At 54.4% G+C, this 21,695-nt stretch overlaps 8 protein-coding genes across 8 annotated transcripts; 4 read left to right on the forward strand and 4 right to left on the reverse strand.

Annotated features, from left to right (window-relative positions):
* Positions 1-1,548: 1,548 nt before the first annotated feature.
* Positions 1,549-2,970, reverse strand: N7482_008476 (uncharacterized protein; the record flags this gene model as incomplete). The annotated part of the gene is made up of 2 exons (XM_056690600.1): positions 1,549-2,794; positions 2,900-2,970. 2 exons carry the CDS (start codon positions 2,968-2,970, stop codon positions 1,549-1,551), a joined length of 1,317 nt encoding a protein of 438 aa, XP_056540365.1.
* Positions 2,971-6,199: 3,229 nt separating this feature from the next.
* Positions 6,200-8,827, reverse strand: N7482_008477 (VHS domain protein; the record flags this gene model as incomplete). The annotated part of the gene is made up of 9 exons (XM_056690601.1): positions 6,200-6,400; positions 6,481-6,828; positions 6,891-7,057; positions 7,111-7,504; positions 7,566-7,838; positions 7,900-8,193; positions 8,272-8,347; positions 8,413-8,500; positions 8,572-8,827. 9 exons carry the CDS (start codon positions 8,825-8,827, stop codon positions 6,200-6,202), a joined length of 2,097 nt encoding a protein of 698 aa, XP_056540366.1.
* Positions 8,828-8,935: 108 nt separating this feature from the next.
* N7482_008478 (ribosome biogenesis TSR3 family protein) lies at positions 8,936-10,183 on the forward strand (the record flags this gene model as incomplete). The annotated part of the gene is made up of 3 exons (XM_056690602.1): positions 8,936-9,180; positions 9,238-9,374; positions 9,444-10,183. The coding sequence occupies 3 exons, from the start codon at positions 8,936-8,938 to the stop codon at positions 10,181-10,183; spliced, it is 1,122 nt and encodes a 373-aa protein (XP_056540367.1).
* Positions 10,184-12,387: 2,204 nt separating this feature from the next.
* On the forward strand, positions 12,388-13,632 carry N7482_008479 (phosphatidate phosphatase App1 family protein; the record flags this gene model as incomplete). The annotated part of the gene is made up of 1 exon (XM_056690603.1): positions 12,388-13,632. The coding sequence occupies one exon, from the start codon at positions 12,388-12,390 to the stop codon at positions 13,630-13,632; it is 1,245 nt and encodes a 414-aa protein (XP_056540368.1).
* Positions 13,633-14,004: 372 nt separating this feature from the next.
* N7482_008480 (uncharacterized protein) lies at positions 14,005-15,816 on the forward strand (the record flags this gene model as incomplete). Its single annotated transcript, XM_056690604.1, has 1 exon — positions 14,005-15,816. One exon carries the CDS (start codon positions 14,005-14,007, stop codon positions 15,814-15,816), a length of 1,812 nt encoding a protein of 603 aa, XP_056540369.1.
* A 911-nt stretch (positions 15,817-16,727) lies between these two features.
* N7482_008481 (GOLPH3/VPS74 family protein) lies at positions 16,728-18,007 on the reverse strand (the record flags this gene model as incomplete). Its single annotated transcript, XM_056690605.1, has 4 exons — positions 16,728-16,778; positions 16,836-17,332; positions 17,405-17,651; positions 17,741-18,007. 4 exons carry the CDS (start codon positions 18,005-18,007, stop codon positions 16,728-16,730), a joined length of 1,062 nt encoding a protein of 353 aa, XP_056540370.1.
* A 987-nt stretch (positions 18,008-18,994) lies between these two features.
* Positions 18,995-19,820, reverse strand: acpA (acyl carrier protein; the record flags this gene model as incomplete). Its single annotated transcript, XM_056690606.1, has 6 exons — positions 18,995-19,002; positions 19,060-19,098; positions 19,173-19,221; positions 19,291-19,371; positions 19,478-19,495; positions 19,596-19,820. 6 exons carry the CDS (start codon positions 19,818-19,820, stop codon positions 18,995-18,997), a joined length of 420 nt encoding a protein of 139 aa, XP_056540371.1.
* A 323-nt stretch (positions 19,821-20,143) lies between these two features.
* N7482_008483 (NuoI/complex I 23 kDa subunit family protein) lies at positions 20,144-20,963 on the forward strand (the record flags this gene model as incomplete). Its single annotated transcript, XM_056690607.1, is given in 4 exon segments — positions 20,144-20,233; positions 20,247-20,407; positions 20,506-20,827; positions 20,847-20,963. The coding sequence occupies 4 exon segments, from the start codon at positions 20,144-20,146 to the stop codon at positions 20,961-20,963; spliced, it is 690 nt and encodes a 229-aa protein (XP_056540372.1).
* Positions 20,964-21,695: the final 732 nt, after the last annotated feature.

Raw genomic sequence — 21,695 nt, forward strand, 5'->3', positions numbered from 1 at the left:
CAGGGAAGTAAAATTGCAAAATCGCAAATTCGGAAAATCGCAGAGGCGCCCGGGAAAGTGACCCTAACCGTCAGCCATGATTATTCGTCACGACAGAGTACACGCTAGCACAGCACATTTCTGCAGAAACCGAATCCATTCCCTCGGGAACGCCTCGCGCTCATCAATCACCCAATGGGCCCTAGACCTGCGCCCCCAACTCTGCAAGGCACGGGAACTGACCTCATAAGTAGCGCCCGACCTAGTCTACTCAGTATCCTGCGAAGCGTAAATACGAGCAGCTCCGCAGCCAAGCGGGGAGCCCCCTCACACGACCAAACACCCCTATAGTCCATGAGGGAAGGCGAAACGAAGCCACATCGGTGCAAACGAGCCGCTTTTCGAGTGGAGCCTTGGGCGCGGGAACGTGGGAAAAAAGTTACATGTTTCAACAGACTTCCTTAGCGCTGCTCGGTTATACGTGTGACATAAGTACCTGTTTCCATGCGACCGTGGCTACGTACTGGAGAATCTGAAGTCACGGTGGGGAAGACGAGGGTGATGTCAGAGTCGGTGGGTCGGAAGGTTAGACGAGGGTGGAGCGGGAGCGCGACCATTCCAGTAGGTTACTTGCGAGGGCCCAAAGTGGAGGACGGTGGTCGGGGTGTTACCAGAGCTTTCACGAGTCGTGACGAGAAGAAGAGACCGACATGAGCTGTGGGATCGGAAAGCAGAGTTTGAGAGCCAGCAATGGAGCTAGAGCTTCGAGCTGGAGCTGGAGCTCGAGCTGGAGCTGGAGCTCGAGCTGGAGCTGGAGCTGGCACGGCCCGTGGGAGGAGGTTAGTGGTCAGTGGCTCGCAGTGGGGAAGGCAGTGGAGTGCGCAGCGACTGGGACGAGAGGATAGTCGCCGGAATAGGCACTGCGAGGATTGTTTGCGGCGAATGCAACTGCAGAAAGGTAGTACCTGGTGGCCAAACCATGGGAGCACACTTGGAGCTCGAATAGAAGGACAGGACGAGGATGGGGGAGAGGCAAAAAAGAAAAGCCGCAGTTCCAGTTCCAGTTTTCAAATGGTATAGGTTCAAAGTGAAATTTCGTCTCTCGTGACAGTAGATGGTAAAGTAATTAGCAACATGGATGTCGCGCATCCCTGGGACTAGCTGAAAGTTCTGAAAGTTCGCAAATGGAATCGAGCACGCCCTAGCCCCTCCCTCGTTTTCCCTTCCAATTGCAAATCATAAGCCCAAATCCCGAGTCGCGTGAAAGTTAACACGCCCGGCCGTGAACCGTTTCAACGTAATCCCCAATGTGGCGTCAGAAAGAAGGTAGATAGAAATGATAGATCAGAGGGGGGGAAATGGAAAAGAAAAGGTATGGTACAGAAGCAAATGTACAAGCCAACGCAGTCATATACAGTTAGATTGGGGAATCATAATAAGTAGCCCCCTCCATAATGAGAGGTAGAATAACTGCAAAGAATGATGAAAAAAAGAAAAAAAAAAAAAAAGAAGAATACAAGAGGACAAAGCGTAAGAAGGAGGCGGGAGGGGGAACCGACAGTGAGGACATTAGCAGGAGACGGTACCAAAATCATCCAGCGCGACGAACTCATCGAACCCGAAAGGCTCCCTCTCCTGCAGGGAGGAGTTGCCCCCGAGTCCCAAGGCGAACTGACTGAACTCATTGTAGTCGGGGTCCAGCTCTTCATGGGAGACCATCACCCCGTCCCCTTCTTGCTTGACCACGGGCACGCCCTGTGCCGTGCTCAGGGCAGTCGGAGACAGAGGGGTGTGGGGAGTCGGGCAGAAGTCGGGTGTAGACTGAGTCTCCGCAGATAGCGCTTCGATCCGGGGCGAGCTGGTGCTCGACGGAGCCATCTGGGCTAGATGTGTGCTCTGGGTGAGGAGATGCAGGTTGTGAAAGTTGGTGCTAGGCTGGGACTGGCCGCGGGAGTGGCCGAGGCCACCGCTGGGGCCGGATATGGACGCGGCCGGGGCGGCCGGCGGGGCGATGTGCTGCACAGGCATTTCCGGCGCGGAAGCGAGTCGGTCTCGGAATTGTCGCATCTGGATGGTGGTGGCAGCGTCGGTGGGCATCTGGGCTTGTTGCATCATTTGCTGTTGCCAAATGTGCACGGCTTGCGAGTCGGTGGGCGTCTGGTTGGGGGTGGGGATCTGGTGTTGGTGTTGCATATGGGCCCAGGATGGACCCATTTGTGGGTTCCAAGTGGGGGCAGGGGTCTGCGCAACATAGGCCGGGATTTGAGCCGATGAGGTTGCGGTTGTAGCCATGTTGGAGTGAAAGCTATGAGAGTTGTCCATGCAGTTCATGTACGACTGGGCATTAGAGTCAAATGTCGTTGTGGGCGACAGCATGTAGCCCCCGCCAGTAGTCATGGGGCTGGTCATCGAGTTGGAGTCCATCCCTCGGGGGAACGGAGACCGCAGATTCGACAGGTCCAGGCTCATCTTACGTGAGGAGCCGCCATCAACGGATGCACGCGGGGTGATGCTGGCACGGCGGCTGGCAATAGAAGACGCTGTTGATCCAGAGTTGGCTCGGGCTGCAAAGGCAGCCAGCAGGTGGCGGTGGAATTGCTCTTCGATCTGCATGTTCTGTGCTTGCAGCATGCGAATCCGCTTCTCTTGGTAGCGCTCGTCGACCTCTTCGTACATGGCTTCTTTCTCAACAATCTCCTTGGTGATGTGGAATGCCTTGCCGGTGCGCTTCTTGTGCAGCATCGACGCCCGGTTGGCAGATTCCAGCCGCGCATCCAGACTGCGATCTTTTCGCCGCGAAGCAGCAATAAAGGCTCTTGGGGAAGAAGTTAGTCCTATTTCTTCTCTCTCTGTTTCTACTACCGAAGAGGCTCAATGGAGGCGATATCGTCTCCATCACAAGAAAAAGGTAGGTACTTACCGCTCTTGATTCTCCTCCCGAGACCGGGGGATAGGAGAGATGTCCTGGTCTAGATCAGGCGAGACCATCATCTCGGGTGTAGAAAAGTGGGTAAGAGTAAGTGATCAACCAAAAGCCAGGATGAGTGCAGATCAGAACTAGGGATGATATACACAGCCAGTCGAAGAGTGAGGAGGGGTAGAGATGGACCAAGGAGGAGGAGGGGGAAGCATGTTAAATAAGAATAGCGTGGCCCAGGCGCTGTCCACTGATTTCCCCTAGTGCTGCAGTACCCTGGAGAGCCGTTTCCCAATTTGACTTTCCATGGAGGGGGGAGGCAAGCTGTCAGGACGAGTGCGCTCTCGCAGAAGCTTGCTCGAGCGGATCCATGGGACTCGGGGCGATCTCAGTTTGGACGCCGAGAAAAGTCTCGTTTGGGTTGAGCCATGGACGCGCCGCACCTTTGCCCCGTTCGGCCCAGGGTGGCCTGGTGGGCTTTGGGGGTTGGGGGGGGAGGGGCGCCCATTTGAACGGCGAGTCCGTTCTATGGCGCCACAGAGCTGACCCAGCAAATACGAACGATAAGTGGTGTTGGCACCGGATGCCATTCGCCGCTCCTGGGCGACTTCAGGGCCCGCAGACTGGTTTTCGCTTTCTGCACTTGCCTGCAGCTGCTGGGATCCCCCCGGGGATTACTGAGCCCCCCGAGATAGGGAGATATTCCGGCAAGGCTGAGGGAGGGGGTCGACTAACAGCTCTGCTGCGGTGGAGGGGAGAAAGGGAGGCCTAGACCGGCGCTGGTATCACCGGGAGTGGAGAAGCGTCACTCCCCCGCGATGTGACTGTCCACTGTGCAGATCTTCCCAATGCGGGTTTGTTGTTCGATATATGTGCAGGATCTCGGGATTTCGATTGAGATTGGGAGTTGGCATCGAGTCTCCGGGCTCTCTTCTGCAGAGTCTTCGGCTGCAGGGTTGTACAACCCCCCCACGTGACCCAATCCGTCGTGGAAGACGTTACTTTTTGGTATCGAGCCGCCAAGCACAGCTTGAATGGTAACCGACCAGCCCACGACAGTCCAACCAATCCAGCCTACCCAACCAACACGAGGGTTCCTGCAGCCCGACCCGCACAGGCTCGCGGTCTGTTGCACAGTCCAGGTCGATCGCGGAGATTTGACCTTCGGGGAGGACACGAAATGAAGCAACGATGATCGGCTACGCTTAGCGTCAAATCTACACATCAAGCCATCACCCCATCTGAGCTCACATCCCAATGGATCCTCGTCGGATGCTCTCTCTTTGCAGTAATGCTCCGAAACGGGAGCCACCGCACATTGATAGAGCGGATCTCGATTCCACTCGCCCGCACCGCCACTGCGGCGAGGTATTGGAATTTGAAGAGAACAGAGCGTCGGCGCTAGCCCGAGCGTTAAACAGTTAGCCCTGCAGAGAGCCTATCGGGAGCGATGAATGCGCCCGTCAGCCCAGATAGCCACAGATTCTCGATTGGAGTACATTGGAGACTGCCCATAGCCCAAAGTATGAATGGTTAGCCTCTTTGTTTTACGAAGAAATCGACCATCTAGAAGCGCCGCCATGCAGAACCCAGAGGCACCCAGGCTGCAATTCGCCTAGAGCCAAGCGGTGAAGCCTGTCATCATCTGCAGCGCAAGCCTCCCTGGCCAATTCCCATGGCTAATACCACGCGGAACATCGCTTCGCTGTTGGGCTCGCCACCCCTTGGAGGGGAACCATGGCCTGGACCCCAGACTTGACAGCCAGCCGCTGCTGGCCGCTGCAAGTGCTCATCCGGCCGGGCCTAAACCGCTTTGAGTAAAGAGGTCGTCGAGAAACGAGGGCCATTTCTTGTCACCCTTCCCTTTCGCCACTTGTCGTTTCGGGCAGGTCGGATGGGCCCGAACTCTTCACATGTTTGGCTTGTACCATAGTATAGTTTGCTCATAACTATAGCAATCGGTAGGGTGTAGCGAGTATGATGGAATTTTCGGTAGTGCCGAATCACTGCGCAGTAGTTTAGCCGCAAATCCTTTATCTGCAGAGGTCCGAGATCTCGTTAGATCGGGCGTTTACTTCGGAAGAATAGTGGAGCACGAAGTCTATCGCGGGCGATCGTCTCCACCGCCGATCAATCAGCCCCGATAAGTGGACGATCAAAAGACTGGCGGCACGATGGCCTCACCGGAGGACCCTACAAATTGGTATTGGCAGAAGAACACTGTGATCGAAGCTTGCTCATGAATACCCCAACCGGGTAATATCAGCCCGCTCGAATCGCTCGAATCGCTCGAATCGCTCGAATCGCTCGCATCGGAGTATCATCGGCGCCACTCCACCTCGCCAAGTGAATAGGCGAGAACAAGCAGTGGGCGAAGCCATCTGGCACGGCTCTGGGCCACTTTCTGAGCAAGCCATGAAGCCAACGTGGAGATGGCGCCGTTCGATTACGCACCATGTCAGGGCTGCAGTACAGTGATGCATCCACTCCAGCTCGAGGGAGAATTTCCGAGAAGTGCCGGATCGGCGTGATCGACGCAACGTCTTTCTCAGAAAGGCAGGAGTTCCTGCTGCCACGGTGTTTGGTAACAAGTGCGAGGACGAATCCCCTTGGACGTAGCATTCGTATTGTGCTTTAAGCTTTTGAGCTTGAGTTTGTTTTGGGACACGTTGTAGGGCCAGGTTTGGGTAGGGTCGGATGGATGGAAAGCTTCGGGAGCAGATCGTTGAACCCCAGGTAAGTGCCCATCCAATTTCCGGGACGGACACCACACCGGGTTCGGGAGATGAGGCATTGGAGAAGCGTATTTGGCACGGTGCCTGAGAGGAGCTACGATACATGTGTAGGCGCTGCAGTTGGAGACAGCGGCAAGAATTTTTAAGGGCATTTGTATTCGGTGGAAGCAATGCGGGTGTCCACAAATGTAATTCTTTATAAACAGCTTGAGGGCGGACGCTAAGTTTGCAAAGAGGGCGAAATGAAGAGAATACGGCAAGACATAACAGCAGGGTGAAGCGGTAGATCAGAGCATAGGGGAGAGTGGAACGAGTAGGACGAAGCCGCCCGAGGGAGCCGACGGCGGCCGTGGAGGAGGGATACCCGAGGCCCGTCAAGGAACCCTCAAGCGCGCCCCGAAGCACTCCAAACTGGCATGGTTCCGACACACCGAAGGATTTCCGGTTGCGGTGAAATGGTCTTTTGCGAAGGCACACAGTCTCAGATCATTCACCTTGTGGGACCATCGGTGTTCACTGAAATGCCTAGAGAGAAGGCAGCTTGCGTCGAGAGTCTCACGTATCGTGCCTAGGAGATCCCGAGCGGCGGCACCATGCCTTGCTCCATTCGAGCCTCGGCACCCAACTTATAGGAAACCTTGTAGCGGATTTTCACCGAGCTGCCCTTTCCATTGTCGATGCCATCTAGAACCATCTCCTGCTTGACGCCATACTGCTGCTGTGGAGCAACATCTCGGCCGGACTGCGGGCGGAGCTGTAGGGTGTATGACTAGAGACCAATTAGCCAAATCAAGTGGAGAGCAAGGCCGACACAAAGGCCAAGGAAGAGGAGGTGGGGAGGGGGCTTACCTTTTCAACGGCGACTTGGAAGTGCAGCTCTCCAATGGGTTGGGTGGTCGTGTTGGAAAAGACAGCTTGGATGTAGATTTGGCGTGGCGAGTTTGGCACCCGGCGGGCGACGAAGTCGATACGAAGCTGCGAGTTTAGCACCTGCACTTTGTTCGTCGTCGGCAAAGCATTGCTTGGCGGTAGCGAAGACGCAAAGTTCCACTCGTCATCTTCGGCTGCAACTGCCTGTCCCGTTGCCTGCAGAGATGGACTGGCGCCCCCGCCAAGTCCAATAAGGACGAGTACGGAGCGGACGCGGCTTGGCCTTGCGGAGCGGGCGGTTGGAAGGCTCCGGATGTCGGGCGAGGGCTGGCGGAGACCAGCGATGCAAATGGATCGCCTGCCTGCGGCGGAGTCGCCGTTGAGCGGACTTGGGAAGAGGCTCCCGGGGCTGGAGTCGACGACTGGGAGTTAGGCCGTGAGGAGGTCATGGAAGCGAGGATGTCGTAGTTGGGCTTGAACGCAGCAGGTGCTTGTTGCGGAGGTTGGGAAGATGCCGCAGGCGGGGATGGGCCAGTTTGCAGAGGAGGGAAACCCACTAAGATGGATGGTTAGTTACCACATTCTAACGGAGGGTCATCGGATACTGACTACTGGAAGCTCCCAGAGAGATTCCACCACCAGGAGCTGGACCCTCTTCACCAAGGGAGAGCCCGAGAAGGTCGTTATCCAACGCACTACCGCCCTGCGATGATGATTCGGGGGCATTGCCATTCGGGCTGGCTGCTGGCTCGGGGTCAAAGTCGATCAATGAGAGCTCATTGTTCGCATTCTTCGACACCCCGGTCGTGGTGCCCAGCGTTCCCTTCGGAATTCTCGATGCCGCATCGAAATCACCCTTGCGAACCAGCTTGTACCTCTCAATGGTGCGGTGTATGCTGTCGTTGATTTCCAGCAGCTTGTGAACAGCCTCCGGATCTTCGGATTCCTCCTCGCACATCCTCTGGATCTTGGGGTGGGCACTTTGCAGAGCATTTGCAAGCTCCTAATAACATGGAGTCGGTCAGTCATCACGCGCACTTCTTGGAGAAGTTCTCAATACTAACCTCAAAGACATCGCCTTCAGGAACACTCTCTCCAGGCTGCGAACTCTGCAGCATCTCCTCCAAGATCTTAGCCTTTTGTTGCACCTTGGCGACTTCCTCTGCAGCCTTTGCTCGGTAGTCGGTCTTATGCCGATTGTCATATCCGGCCATAACCTTCATGAGCCGATTGGCTTCTTGCAGATCTGCGGGCGTGCCTCTCCGGATCAGCTCCTGAAGCTTTGCAGATTGCGCTTCCTTTTCCTCCTCCTCCATCTCCTCGGCCGAGCGGAGGTTCTGGTGGAATGCAGTCAGTTTTATTGTCCGATGCCCGCGACTGTAGAATCCAAACACTTACGTCACTCGGGTTCAGCACCGCTGCGTCTTCACGGCGAACCTCCGGGAATGCGTAGCCCTTGTAGAGAAGAAGGCGGTGCATATCCCGAATGAACCCCAGGTCCTCTTTGTAACGCGAAGTTTGGCAGATGGTTTGTCGCCACTCTTCGATCGACTCCAAGATGCGATGCTGGACCCGTGAGGGGCGCATAGGCGGCCGCTCGGGGAACCTCCGGACCAATTCATTCAGAAACTCTTTTGTGCTGATCTGGAGATGGAAGGGATATCCGCAGTTCTTCACACAGATGTCGAGGAGCTAATTGGGTGGAAAAGCGCACAGTTAGCCTGATCCCTGCGCCAGCCTGCCATCTACACCCGAATCGGATCAACCTACCGCCAAAGCCAACAACGCGACATTCTGGTTCCGAGCATTGATAAGGTGGACAATTTCGACGGCGGATTCTCGAGGTCTGCAAAAGGAAACAACAGTTTTAGCATTGCGCGATGTTGTGGTGCTTCCACGCCTGCGACTCACGCGTTGCCTTTCTTGGAGTTGATCAGGTCCGCGACTTCGAGGTTCAGGGCCAGATTGGGCTCGTAGTTTTGTGGATCACATGCATTCCCTAGGTAATGATAGACGTCAGAAAGCCACCTTTGTCGGTTCGCAGTATCAAGGATGGAGGGCCTAGCTCACGAATTGCCCGCTGTAGCGGTGATAGCCCCGGCTCAGCATAGGCACCAAAGCGGTCCCTAGCCGCCATGCGTGCGGAAGCAGCCTCCAGGGTGACGGTGGGGGAATGATGGAAGGAAATGATCGGAGAGGTTGGATTAGAGGAGTGCGGATTGTTATCACGCGCAGTTCGATGTGGGAAGAAGCCCTGCCCCCGCAACCTTGGAAGTTGTGTAGTTTGATGGAGACTGGAGGAGGGCGGGCGGAGTAACTTGCACATGTGGCGCTTATGCTTCGACTGGAAATTTTTGGAACTCCCAACGCAACCCACCCTCGAGCCTCAACGATCCCAAATTCTTCTCTGTTCTCATCTTGCTGGTTCTCTGTCATGGTCCGTCATAAAAAAGACAACTTCTCACGGGGAGGCAAGAAGTCCTCGCACCCCCGCCCCCGACCGGTGCCCCGCGGCGATGGCGATGGCGACGACGCTGCGCCCTCACGGCCTGCTTTCAGAGCGGCCTGCTGGGACATGGGACATTGTGACCCGAAGCGATGCTCGGGGAAAAAGTTGATGAAGTTGGGATTGATGCGGGAGCTTCATATTGGCCAGCGATTTCCTGGCGTGATCGTTTCGTATGCGCACCCCGCTTGTTCGTTCTGTGCTTCGCCTGCTAACAGCTGGACAACCAGGCCTAATGCGAAGAAAGTCATATCCCCTGCCGACCGTGAACTTATGGAACAACATGGCGCAGCCGTGGTGGAGTGCTCCTGGGTGCGAGTCAAGGAAGTGCCTTGGTCGCGAATCGGTGGAAAATGCGAACGACTACGTACGTGAATGAGGTTGCGCGAGGGCGGTACAAGACGTCGCTTTGAACTGACTCTTTCAAAACGCATAGTACCCTATCTCATTGCTGCCAACACCGTCAACTACGGCAAGCCTTGGCGATTGAACTGTGTCGAAGCGCTCGCGGCTTGTTTCTGCATTTGCGGACATGAGGACTGGGCCAGGGAGATCCTCAAGAACTTCAGATATGGAGAAGCCTTTTTGGATATCAACTCCGAACTCCTCAGCCGATATGCCGCTTGCCAGACAGAAGAAGACGTGAAGCGGACGGAAGAGGAGTGGCTTGCTAAGATTGAACAAGAGTACGAGGATAGCCGTGTGGAAGGAGGAGACGACATGTGGACAGTCGGAAATACCAATCGGAAGCCCGCCGCCCAAGACTCCGAGGACGAAGACGAAGACGAAAGCGGAGAGGACGGCAGCGAGGCCGAGGGCGAGGAAGAAAGCGAAGATGAGGCAGACAAAGATCCGTTTGCGATCTCTGACGACTCCGAAGACGAAGAACAGATGGCTGAGATTCGGCGCAAGATCCTTGATTCTAAAGCATTCCAGAACCCACCCGCGTTGGAGAAGGAGCAACCGGAGAAGATTGCGCGGCCAGAGGCTGTGTATGTGGACTCAGATGCCGAATCTGGCTCCGCTGGAAGCGAGGACGAGGATTTCGACAACATTATCAATGCGACTACGGTCACAGACCGCACTGGAATCAAGGAGATTCAGCGGCAGCGGGGCAAGGAGACTGTTAGTGCCTCATTCTCGCGAACTGAAATTTCCGCACCAAAGCGATGGTGAGGGTGGAAAGTTCAGTGGATTAAAGCACTGATCCATAGTACATTACGACACAAGAAATATTCATATTATGCATTCTTGAACACCCCCAAAAGTGTTTGTGTTCCCCAATCCTTCGAAGCAGAGGAACAGCCCGGCAAATGGAATTGCTCCAGCCCTTGATCAGCCCTGGCAGCAGCAGCGAGGATCTTCCCAAGCCTGACAGGCACAAATCGGGAAGCATTGATGTTCCGCTCTCCTGGCTGTGAGTGGGTTCGCGTGGATCTATCAACCGCATTTCGCATCTCCCCTTGGCCAAGATCTCAAAGGCTGGCTCTGTCTGTCTCCGGTCGAACCAACATTAACGCAAGACCCGTGGCCAATGGAACGGTAGGGTGCTCCGCGTATCCCCAGAACCCTCAGAAAACACATTGAGATTTGTTCCTATTCTGGCGAAGTTCCATCTCCTCCTCCATGAGGTGTCATTCAGCCAACATAATATCAAAAAGTCCATCGCCGCTGAACCAATCTTTGTTTTTATTAATTCCCAAATTCCCTGTTATGCATAGTATCGCATTCTAGACACCGCATGATCCTCTGCGCTGATCTTTGGCTACATGTTTTTCCCGATTGTCGGTGTTCGTTCCTTGGCCTCGTGTACCTTCGGCTGTGCGATGTCTTGGCCATTCGTGTGTCAGCGAATGACCAACTGAATTGTAAATGAACGGATTTTCTTCGTTACAATTAGGAATTCCGGGGGATCGTGTTCGGTGGGGGCCGAGGTATTTCCATGGCCGTGGAGAGGGTTGCCCGAGTATGGAAGGCGAATTGTTCATGCCTAAAGATCGACGTAATCGGATCGGAAGTGGAGAGGTTTGTTTCAACACAAGTATGAAGGTCCATATATAACTTGCATTTGTTTTATTGAAGAGGCGCTGTCCTTTACTGAGGAAAGGTACGCGGTAGATATACTGTGCGAGGAAGCGATGGCTTGTAGCCCATCCCAAATTCACTGGCGTAAGTGTTGTATATCTCAGGATTGGGGTAAGGCAAGGCGCAACCCTATGTTGACCCTCGTGCGATTCTTGTCTCAGGTTGAGTCTCTATGCAAGCAATCAAGGTGAAATGTTAATGTACACGGATCTTGACCAGAGGTTATCCTCAACACACGGGCTTGAATAGTGCAGGTTGAATTTCTATGCACAGTCTCGAGCAGTCGACTACGGGAAGTAATAGTCCCCTCTTCGCAAATGTATCCTTTTTCTCATTTACATGCATAGTAAGTAGTACCTCGAAAATTCGTAACAAAAATGTTGGTCTGAAATAGGTTCAGGAAGTTGGGCCCTGGCGTCAAAATGGTCGGCGAGTGGGCTGATTTTAGGATATAGATCGTGTTGTGATAGACGGAATGTTGTCTCTAGATGTACAGTAAAATAGGTAGCCTGGTGGGGTTCGTGCTTTCTCGAGCAGCCTGGTCAAAGGCATCGCACTTATAAAAGCAACGACTGAACGGCACAAACCTCCAGGATAAAAGTAGGTAAGTCAGTCTCGTTGACATCAAAATCGCGTGACTGTCGTACAGATCCACCTCGTGGTTGTCGCACCCGCGCTTGAGCCGTACCGTACCACAAGTACATTTTTGCTGGGTTGTGGCTGTGAGAAATAGACCTACCACTCGAATACTTCCAAGCCCACCGACTCGGAACCTAGGAATTTTTACTAGGCGTGAAGTCATTCCTGCTCATGTTCGTGTCAATCATTTCCCCCGGCGCAGCGCCCCAAGTCACCGGCTGCAGCTGGTAACCGGTTCAGCCCTGCCAAGCCACGTCCGTTCGCCTGACGCTGTCGAATGATGGCAGTCACCAGGGCACTCGTCTGGCCCGGCCCCGCGTCCGCAGCCTCAAAGCCTCCTGCGAGCCCGAGAGCGATCAGGCGGGGAAGGAATGAAGCTGGGCGCAATAGCTCCTGGGGGCCCGTGGGCACTAGAGCAGACCGTCACCCGCTACGGAGTATATGATCAGCGCCGCTTCCCCTGATGAGCCCCTCCGAACGTTTCTCTGAATGTGGACTGCCTCTCCTGGGGAATTTCCAAGACCGGTCGGCTGAAACTCCTTCTGCTTCCGTCCTACCATACTAATTCAATACAATTTTAACATCAAACACCCACCAAAATCGTCAAAACGGGTCGCTCGTTGCGCAAGAGGATACGGGGCTGGAAGCGCATCATCATGGCGCAAGACCAGCCGGCCGAGCCTTCGGCATCGGGCACCAAGCAGAGTGAAACTGGGAACGCAGATCCCGCGCAACGGCCAGCAGTGCCAGAGCGACGTGGCTCTGCGTTCCTGGATTTCTTCTCTTCGTTGATGGGCTCGAAGAGCCCGCTCGCCCACGCGGCGGACCCACACAGAAACACCGTGTGGCTGCTGGATAACACGGCCTATCAGCCTGTCTTGGACGCACCGGAGCAAGGCACATCACAGTCATGGCAGGCAGAGGTGGTTGCATGCATCTTCGAGACGGAGGGCCGGGAAGATGTCGGCCAGGTCATCGCCACAATCGCCGACCACTCCGGTATTGACGGGGAATACGGCGGCGACCAGGAGACCCGTGAGATTATGGTGCAGCGCTTGCAGCCATTCCTAGACCGGGTTTCTCCCGCGCGAACGGTGACGCTGGATGTGGCCGTGGACGGAGCCAAGCAGACGCTTCCGCTGGGCCCCTCCGACCGCAACGGCATCATTAGCCAGACAGTCGACCTAGACGCGTCCAGGGTGATAGACGGCACGGTGGTCCACCCGCGGGTCCGGGGCTTCGCTGGGCCGGCTGCGACGATGGAAACGCGGTTTGCCGGGCCTGAGGGCTGGATGGTGATCTCGGACATCGACGACACGATCAAGCGCACGATGACGAGCGAGCCGACGGGCATTCTTCGCACGACCTTCGCCGAGGAGCCCGTGCCTATCGCCGGCATGCCGGAGTTCTATCGGCATGTGCAGGGCGAGCTCAACCCGACCTGGTTCTATCTCTCGGCCTCGCCCTACAATTTGTACCCATTCCTGCACCAGTTCCTGCACACGTACTACTGCCCGGGAACGCTCGTTCTGCGTGATTACTCCTGGATGGACATCAACGGACTCATCAAGTCCTTTACTGAAAAGACGCAGGAGTACAAGGTCGATCGGATGCAGAAGATCCGGGGCTGGTTCCCACGCCGCCGTGTGCTTTGCATTGGGGATTCGACACAGAAGGACCCGGAGGCTTATGCGGAGATGTACTGCCGCTACCCGGACTGGATCCATGCAATCCTCATCCGGAAGGTCACTGATGTGGAGCATATGGAGGAGAAGAATAGGCCCGAGCGGTTTGCGGAGGCGTTCAAGAATGTTCCTGCTCACGTCTGGACTGTCTTTGAAGACACGAAGGAGCTGTATGATGTGGTTGACAAGCTGGGGATGGAGGATCAGGCCTTGTAAACATCACCATCGCTCTCGTCTGATGTACATATTCTGTGCTCTTTCATTCATAATGTTTCCATCACCATGTCCTCCCACAACTTCGGGCAATATCTACGCGTTTTCAAAAAGCTAGGAACTTAATCCCATTCCAATTGATGCTGTTCCTGGGTAAGCCGAAAGAATTTGCAGAGCATAATTGTTCTCGCTTGTAAACTCCGAACAAGTCTGGAGGCCGCTGGTGGCGACGCCGACCTAACGTCTGTCATACGTCAACATTAGAACAAGGGTCACATTCTCTACATACTCTGATAAGGAGAAGGGGGGGGGCCTTAATTAAGAATGAATCAGCAGATACATGAACAAATAATTTCAAGCTAAACCACGCTGACAATGGATGTTGTATCACCCCTAAGCGATAACCCTCCGTCGCCGAGAGATGAGATCTCTGTGATACCAGAAGATGACGTCTCACCATCAAATTACTCGGAAAGCCAGGCAGCCGACATCCCCACGCCGGGCATGAACACAGACAGGCGCGTCTCATCAACAGGCAAACGTGTCTCGACAAAAATGAACGCACAGCCGTTTGTTAAATGCTCAATGCGAGCCCTCTACTACTCCCTCGCACCGGAAACGGACACGTCAATGATGGAACCGATACCCAACGGTCCGGCCAGCCCCAAACCACGCCGCTTCAGCAACCCAGGCACAGAGCTCGTCCTGGACCCGAACTTCCCAACGCCCCAGCCATCGCCCCAGGAGTACCTTCTCAAAGTGCAGACTGCGGCATTCTGCCAAGACGAGATGCGTCTGTCCGCAGCGCTAAACCCACCGAAAACCACGCCACAGATCCCGCTGCACAGTATCTGCGGCACGGTGATCTGCAGCCCGACGCAAGACAATGACCGGCCTGAAGGATCGAAATTCAAGATCGGTGATGCTGTCTGGGGCGTGACGAGCTATACCCGCGATGGTGGCGCGGCTGATTATGCCGTGGCCACAGAGGGAGAGCTTGCGCCGAAGCCCGGTAATATCGGTGCCCAGGAGGCCGCGGCGTTGGCATTGCCTGGGTTGACGGCGTGGCAGGCGCTGTTTCGATATGCGGGAATTGAGCCCAGTACATCGGTGAATGGCAATGATAACGGGAAAGAAAGTGCGAACGCGAAAGCGAATGGGATTAGGAATGGCCATCATAAAGGCAGCATTGGGAGCGGCAAGAGCAGCATTAAAAGCGGTCGTAAAAGCGACAATGGCGATGGCCACGGACAAAGCCTATTCAGGAAAAGCATTTTCGGAGGGAATGCTAAGAGTGACGATGCTCATATCAACGGAAACGCGAATGGGAGCGACTATGAAAAGAAAAACGGCACTGGTAACGGCAACGGACATAATTGGCTGAGGAAAAGCATGGACGGAATCAATACCGGAATTGCAAATGGACAAGCCTGGCTCATGAAAAATGCCAACAGTGTTTCAAGCGGAGGCGGAAATGGACATGAGAATGGAGCCGGCAACGAATATGGCTACGGTGCCCGCCGCCGTAGTTGGCGAAGAGGGAGCGGTCTGTGGAGGAGGAGACGGGGATCGCAGCAGCAGCTACGTGTATTGATCACTAACGCACGGGGCAGCGAAGTTGGTCGAATTGCTGTGCAGCTTCTTCGCGCAGAAAAGCTCTTCCCGTTCCCCGAGCGGCCGTGGATCTGCGTGACCTGCACACCAACTGAAGGGGATATCGTCCGCGGAGGCTGGGACGTGGACGAGGTCATCGTCCTCCCGAATATCCCAGCAGCCAATGAGTGCGACTTCGGAAATATATTCCGAGCCCGCAGGTGGGATCCTGTCGATGTTGTCCTGGATTGCTTTGGAGGAGTTGTCTTTCAACAGACCCATTCACCGGCTGTTGTGAGGGACTCGGGCGCTGTATTGACAGCAGTTGATCCCTGGCCGGCGCAGGAGGCAGCTATTGCCGATCCACTGGACTCCCTCGGCCGAAGGAAGCGTGGTCTGAAGACCATGTTTGTCCCCGTAAGTCCTGATGCTGCAGCGCTGGAGCGCATTGTGGAGCTAGTAGAGAGCAATATGGTCCGAGGCAGGCCGGAGCAGGTTACCGACCTCATGCATGCGGACACGTTGTTGAAGGATCATGCTCTGGGTGCTGGTGCTGCTCGACGGGGGTTGATGATGGTTGTTCGTGTCAATTGAGTACGATGCGATGAGAGGGAGAGGAAGGGCCATTTGTAAACAGGAAGAAAGTGTGTGTAAGCGAGATTGCTTCGTATAAAAGCTTGAATTTGAGATTGATGGTCCAACGTGCCTGGAGCTGAACTGCTAGTCACTGGAGGGATCTGCCATGGAATTATCAGCTTTTGGCAGAGTAGCGATTTTAATATATCTCGCCAATAGCCCAAACCCGTGCAAAACGCGAAGAGAATCCAAGAAAATTCCTGCGAAAGTAAATTAAAAATAAACACGATAGAAGGAAAATCGATAAAGTTAAATCAAAAATTTCAGGTAGAGCAAAGAACCCAGATAGTGACTTGGTGGGTATGCTGGGACATCGAGCGGGTGAGTAAAGCCACAAAAAACGTAAGTCAATGGAGACGGAAAGAAATTTGAGACATAGGTGCATTCGAAGAATAATTGGATTGAAAGAGCCAGTCAACTCGCCCTGCACCTATCTGTGCCCATGATCACCTTGAGAACCACATCAGCTGCATCATCGAGGCGGGCTCCGTCTGGAGCCATGAGCGGAGACGTAGGTAGGAGAGGGGCTTTCAGGGCCATCAAATAAAGTAGACAATTGAGCGACAAGAAGAAGGATCAAAAGAGAACGCCCTGGTGGTCAGGCAGGTAGATCAAGAGTCCATAAAATATCCCGTACAAGAATGAATTTTGACCCAACAGTTCAATATCAAAAAGATGCTGCTGCCCAATTCCCAACGCACATGATGAAACTACATGATTGAACAGAAAAGAAACCGGGTCCCTTCGGAAAAGCCAGGACACAACGTGCGAAACCATGGAGAAGTGGGAGGAAGGGGGGGAGGCGGGGGAGATATAGAGAAAAAGAAGAAGAAAAAGGAAGTGTATTAGAACCGACACGGTACATCCGCTTAGAGTAAGGAATCAAGTCTGGTGAAAACGCTCAAGCACGCCGCGACAATCTATATCGTGGTTAGTACATCATCGAAGCTGGATATAATGAGAAGAAAAACACATACCTCCAACTGGAGCTCCCGATCCTTGTTGCCTCGGTTGATCTCGTCATTGATCGACTGGGCCAGGTTGGCTCCGATCGCCTGCGAACCGCCTGCCCGGCGAGCAAATGGCCATTGCGAGTACTCTGCCAGCAGCTCATCCACCTGTGCGAAAGCTCTTTCGCGAGACTCGTGGCTCATGGTAACCAAAGCGTTCTCCAACACGTTGGCCGCATAGGCAGCACACACCATCGCCACCGTACGAAGGTACCGGAACTCCGCGTCCTCGGGAAGCCATGGGCTGGGGGGAATAATCACCGTGCGGTTGCTGCAGATGTTGCGCACTCGCCGATGGAGGTCGTCCTTGGCGCCGCCGTCAGCCACAGGGTGTGTCGCCATATCGAAGAGAAGGAAGTTTCGTTTCTCGGTCCGCAGGATACCCTTATCCACAAGGCCCTTGGCCAGTCGCTCGCGGACTTGTTTCAATTGGTATCCGATCTTCATCAGATTCCAGGTCTCGCCTGTCGAGAAGAACCCCGGTCAGCATCAGTTCCAGATTGCAATATCTCTTCGCCACCCCATGGCACACATACCACTCATCAAGTCAATCCACGAGTTAACACTCATCTTCTCGCTCGATTTCATCATCTTCAGCGCCTCGTCCAGCAAGACTTCCCCGGTCAATGTATCGTCGACAACCTCGATGATGCGGTCGGCCAGGGGAAAGCGTCGCCGCGACGAATCCTTCTGCATGCTTATCCGGCCGCGAAGCGCAAGCTCAATGACGATACACCCTCGCAGGGCATAGGAAATGTTCTCATTCCAGAAGGACAAGTAGCCCTATCGCAAAGCAGTCGCCAGTCAGCATTTCGAGTCCCCAATCGGCTAGCAACCGCGCCTCTATCCCTTTCCCTTTCTCCAAGTCTCACCTGTTTATCCTTCAGTCCCAGCAATAGCACCTCTTCCATCAGCGTCAGCTTCGGTTGCTTGCTCCGCTCTTCGGTTTCGCTGAGGTCGCGGGGGTCGAATGCGATCTTGTGACCATTCTCTGCGCTGGTGAACGAAGTTTCCGGACCACGGGTGTCCATCGCGGAACCATTCCTCGAAATAGGCGATGAAACGCGGCTGTCATCTTGCTCGTCTGCGCCAGCGGCTCGACCGCCGCCTCGTCGGCGAGTCAAGCCCCCGGAGGACATGGGGATACGGTTTGGGGGCGGTGGGGGGGGGGGAGAGAGGACGTAGAGAGCCGGAGTGGGAGTGAGGAGACCGCGGGGAGATCTCTGTTTCGATCACAGGAAGCCGATCTGCGTGCCAGTCGCTGGGGGCATGTATTGTCCGTGTTGAAGAGAGATGTTAGAGGTTACCGCGTAGACCGAAAGTCTGCCACTGCCGCTTTCTGAAGTGGGACCGCCCGGCGTCAGGGGAAACCAGGGACCGAGTGGGTTGACAGGCGATCAAGGAGAGATAGTCGAGAGATCCGATCAGCCAGTGCCCTGGAAAAGACCTTGAACTAAGAATTCAGGAAATGAGACGAAGCGTGCTCCAGGAAGGATAGGTTGGGGGTTGAATTTCGTTCGAGCAGGCGAGGTGGCTCCTCTCGCCGTTAGCAGACTGCGCCCGACAAACAACGAACACCATTCGCCATAGTTCTATACTCCATGATCTTATCTGCAACGAACCCATGCGTGGGTTTGCTTTGATTTTTATTCTCTTGGTAGTTCTGCATGTTGTATCAGGCTGCATACTCCCGCCTCCAATCTACAATAAATTGTTGATTTTTTTCTTGTCCTGTTGGAGCATCATCTGCGACATCTCACTTGGGTTCAATCTGGTCTCCGGTCTAGCTTGTTCCTTTCGCAATGAGCACAATCGCAAAGGACATCAGTTGTGTTAGATATATAGATCCATAGATTCCTTGGAGAATCCAGAGAAAAGAGGTATGGAGAGGAGAGGAGAGGAGCGGCGGCCCGCAATCCGATACTGCTTCAAAACTGCATTCAAGATGATATACACGATATAGAAGAATGAGAAAAATCACTGCCATGTATTTCAGCATACAGAGCACCGCCTAAAGCCATGAAGATACGCCCCTTGGAGCGAACTTCCTGACTGACGCCACCATCCCGATTCTTTTTCTATCCGACCTCCCGAACAACCGGTCCCCGGGATTTTCAATTAGGTATTTAGTGAGCTATATTTAAATCAGTATAAGTAAACCGTGACAACGGACAGGAAGTAATAAGCATACCATCGGGCTGAGCCAGGATGTACTCGACAGCCTTCTCAACTATTCGCACAATCACAGGTTAGCCTCACTCGCGCGCTGTTATTTTGGCACTGGCCACCACGATCTGGACTTACCGCTGTGGATCTGGTCGGCCTCCTTGTCGGGGATCTCAATGCTAAACTCCTGTTGGCGTGATATTTAGCAACCTGCATGGTGGCAATCTTTTCCGAGGGAAAGAAATGGATCGCGTACCTCCTCAATGGCCATCACCACCTCAACGGTGTCCAGGCTGTCGAGACCAAGGTCGTTGGCGAAGTGGGAGACGCCGTTAATCTAATCGTCGCCGCGGTATCAGTTAGTGTCTCGTTCCGAAGTCCCGATCGTATCTCGTAGCTATGCCGAGGGCAACCGATAGGTATATCGCGTCATCAAAACTGACCTTGCTGGCGTCGGAAACCTAAGGAGCGCGATAGTATTAGTACCTTGAGGCCTCTGGACTCTTGGCTTCGCGATGCCAGTGCCTATCACGAGTCCACAAAAATAGCATTCTGACGCACCTTGTCGAAGTTCTTCAGCAGGTTGACTATCCGGCCCTCAACCTCGTTCTTGGCCAGACCGGCAGGAGCGGAGTAGAGTCTGACGGTCTGGGAGACGAAGCAGGGAGTGAATTGAGAGGCACGAGCAGCGATGGGGGAGCTGCGGATCTGGAAGGCAGCCGGGGTCTTGACAGCGGCACGGGGGACGGACGCCCTCAAGGAGCGGACAATCGCGGAGCGGAACATGGTGAATGGAGAGATCGAGCGAGCGCAAAGGCTTCGGATCGAGCAAAGAGAGATCGAAGTGGAAAGTGGGGAGCAACGAAAGGGTTGGATGGGGGACGAGGTGACGGGAAGAGAGGGAAGAAGATGGTCGGAAGTGATGCTCCTTCGCAAAATCCTGCCACCGGCCAATCAGCGCCCGGCAGAAAGGAATGACCTAAGCTCGAAACCTGCAAACACCCCTCAACCTCACCAGCCAGTACTTCTTCCCCTGCCTCCAGCTTTGCTTCCCTCCTCCCACCCCACTCTCCTTCATCTCAATCCCCTCGCCCCCTCCCCGATCCATCATGGCCACCTCCCGCTCGGTCGCCAGGCTGGTCGCCTACCGCCGGACCCCCTTCCTGCCTATGGGTTCGACCGCAAACTTCTCCTCCTCGGTGTCCCGCGCAGCAACCCCAGCGGGCCCCCCCTCAGCCCGGCTTCCGTCTGCCCCCGCCTAAGCGCTGGGATCAGGGCTCCGAGTCTTCCCTCGACAAGGCCAGCAAGTACTTCCTCATGGCAGAGATCTTTCGTGGCATGTACGTGGTGCTGGAGCAGTTTTTCCGCCCACCGTAAGTCTCTCTTCCAAGTACTGCCATAAGACACATCGCATGCTCGACAGGGTCAATTAAGCTTAGACGGACTAACACGAAATCTTTTTGTACCTTAGTTACACCATCTTCTATCCCTTCGAGAAGGGCCCCATCTCCCCCCGTTTCCGCGGTGAGCACGCTCTGCGTCGCTACCCTACTGGTGAGGAGCGCTGCATTGCTTGCAAGCTCTGCGAGGCCATCTGCCCGGCCCAGGCCATTACCATCGAGGCGGAAGAGCGTGAGGACGGAAGCCGCCGGACGACCCGTTACGATATCGACATGACCAAGTGCATCTACTGTGGCTACTGCCAAGAGAGCTGCCCCGTGGACGCCATTGTGGAGAGTAAGTCTTGGGAACCCACTGGAAAAGCTACAAAGCATTATCTAACTGGATTGTGTGTTAGCTTCCAATGCCGAGTACGCCACTGAGACCCGTGAGGAGCTCCTGTACAACAAGGAGAAGCTCCTCGCCAACGGCGACAAGTGGGAGCCCGAGATTGCGGCCGCTGCTCGCGCCGATGCCCCTTACCGATAATCGAATCGCCTTTTCGCCGGTGTCTATTGCGGCACTCGACACCTCGGATATGCGAATGATGATTTGGGACCCGTGAAGGAGACGCGGGCCCCTTCAAAATGCGCCAATTGGCTTGCATTGAACCCCCAGAAAAGGGCTTTATATTTGCCCTCCTACCCAACACATCCTGTACATAACTCGCCCTCGACCCTGTGTTACCACTCTGTTGTACTAGTCGATCCCCAAAGGAAGTTTTTCGCTTCGTTCGGAAACCCAGCTCCTTTGTCCTTTTTTCCTTTTCTTATTTCCTTTGTTCTGGAATAGCAGGTCTCTTTATTTCTTCAAAGCTCAAATTACACCAACAATATAAATTTGTGACATGATTTCATGGTATTATGAATGTCGACTTCGAGATTTCCCCTATGGTGGTCGCTTGCCGCTTTTTTAGGTATATATGCGGCACTGGGCTTGGCATGAGGCGGCAGCTATAACTCTGCAGGGTTGGGCACTCGCAAAATTATGGCAGAGACGGGACGGTGAGCAGAAGCCTGAAAAAATTGGAAAGGCTTTGAACAAAATGATATTTGTATTCACAAATAAAAGATGGATCGCTACCCATGCTGACGTACATACAAGACATAACGGACGACTCATGCCGCTGAAACACAGCGTGAACACCAAACACCAGAATTCCCGGATGGATATTTCCCAGATCGATGTCTTAAAACACTTTTCTTTTTAAGTTGTGGGTGT

The sequence above is a fragment of the Penicillium canariense genome (assembly GCF_028826845.1).
Source record: "Penicillium canariense strain IBT 26290 chromosome Unknown utg000006l_segment0_segment0, whole genome shotgun sequence".
NCBI classification, from domain to species: Eukaryota; Fungi; Ascomycota; class Eurotiomycetes; order Eurotiales; family Aspergillaceae; genus Penicillium; species Penicillium canariense.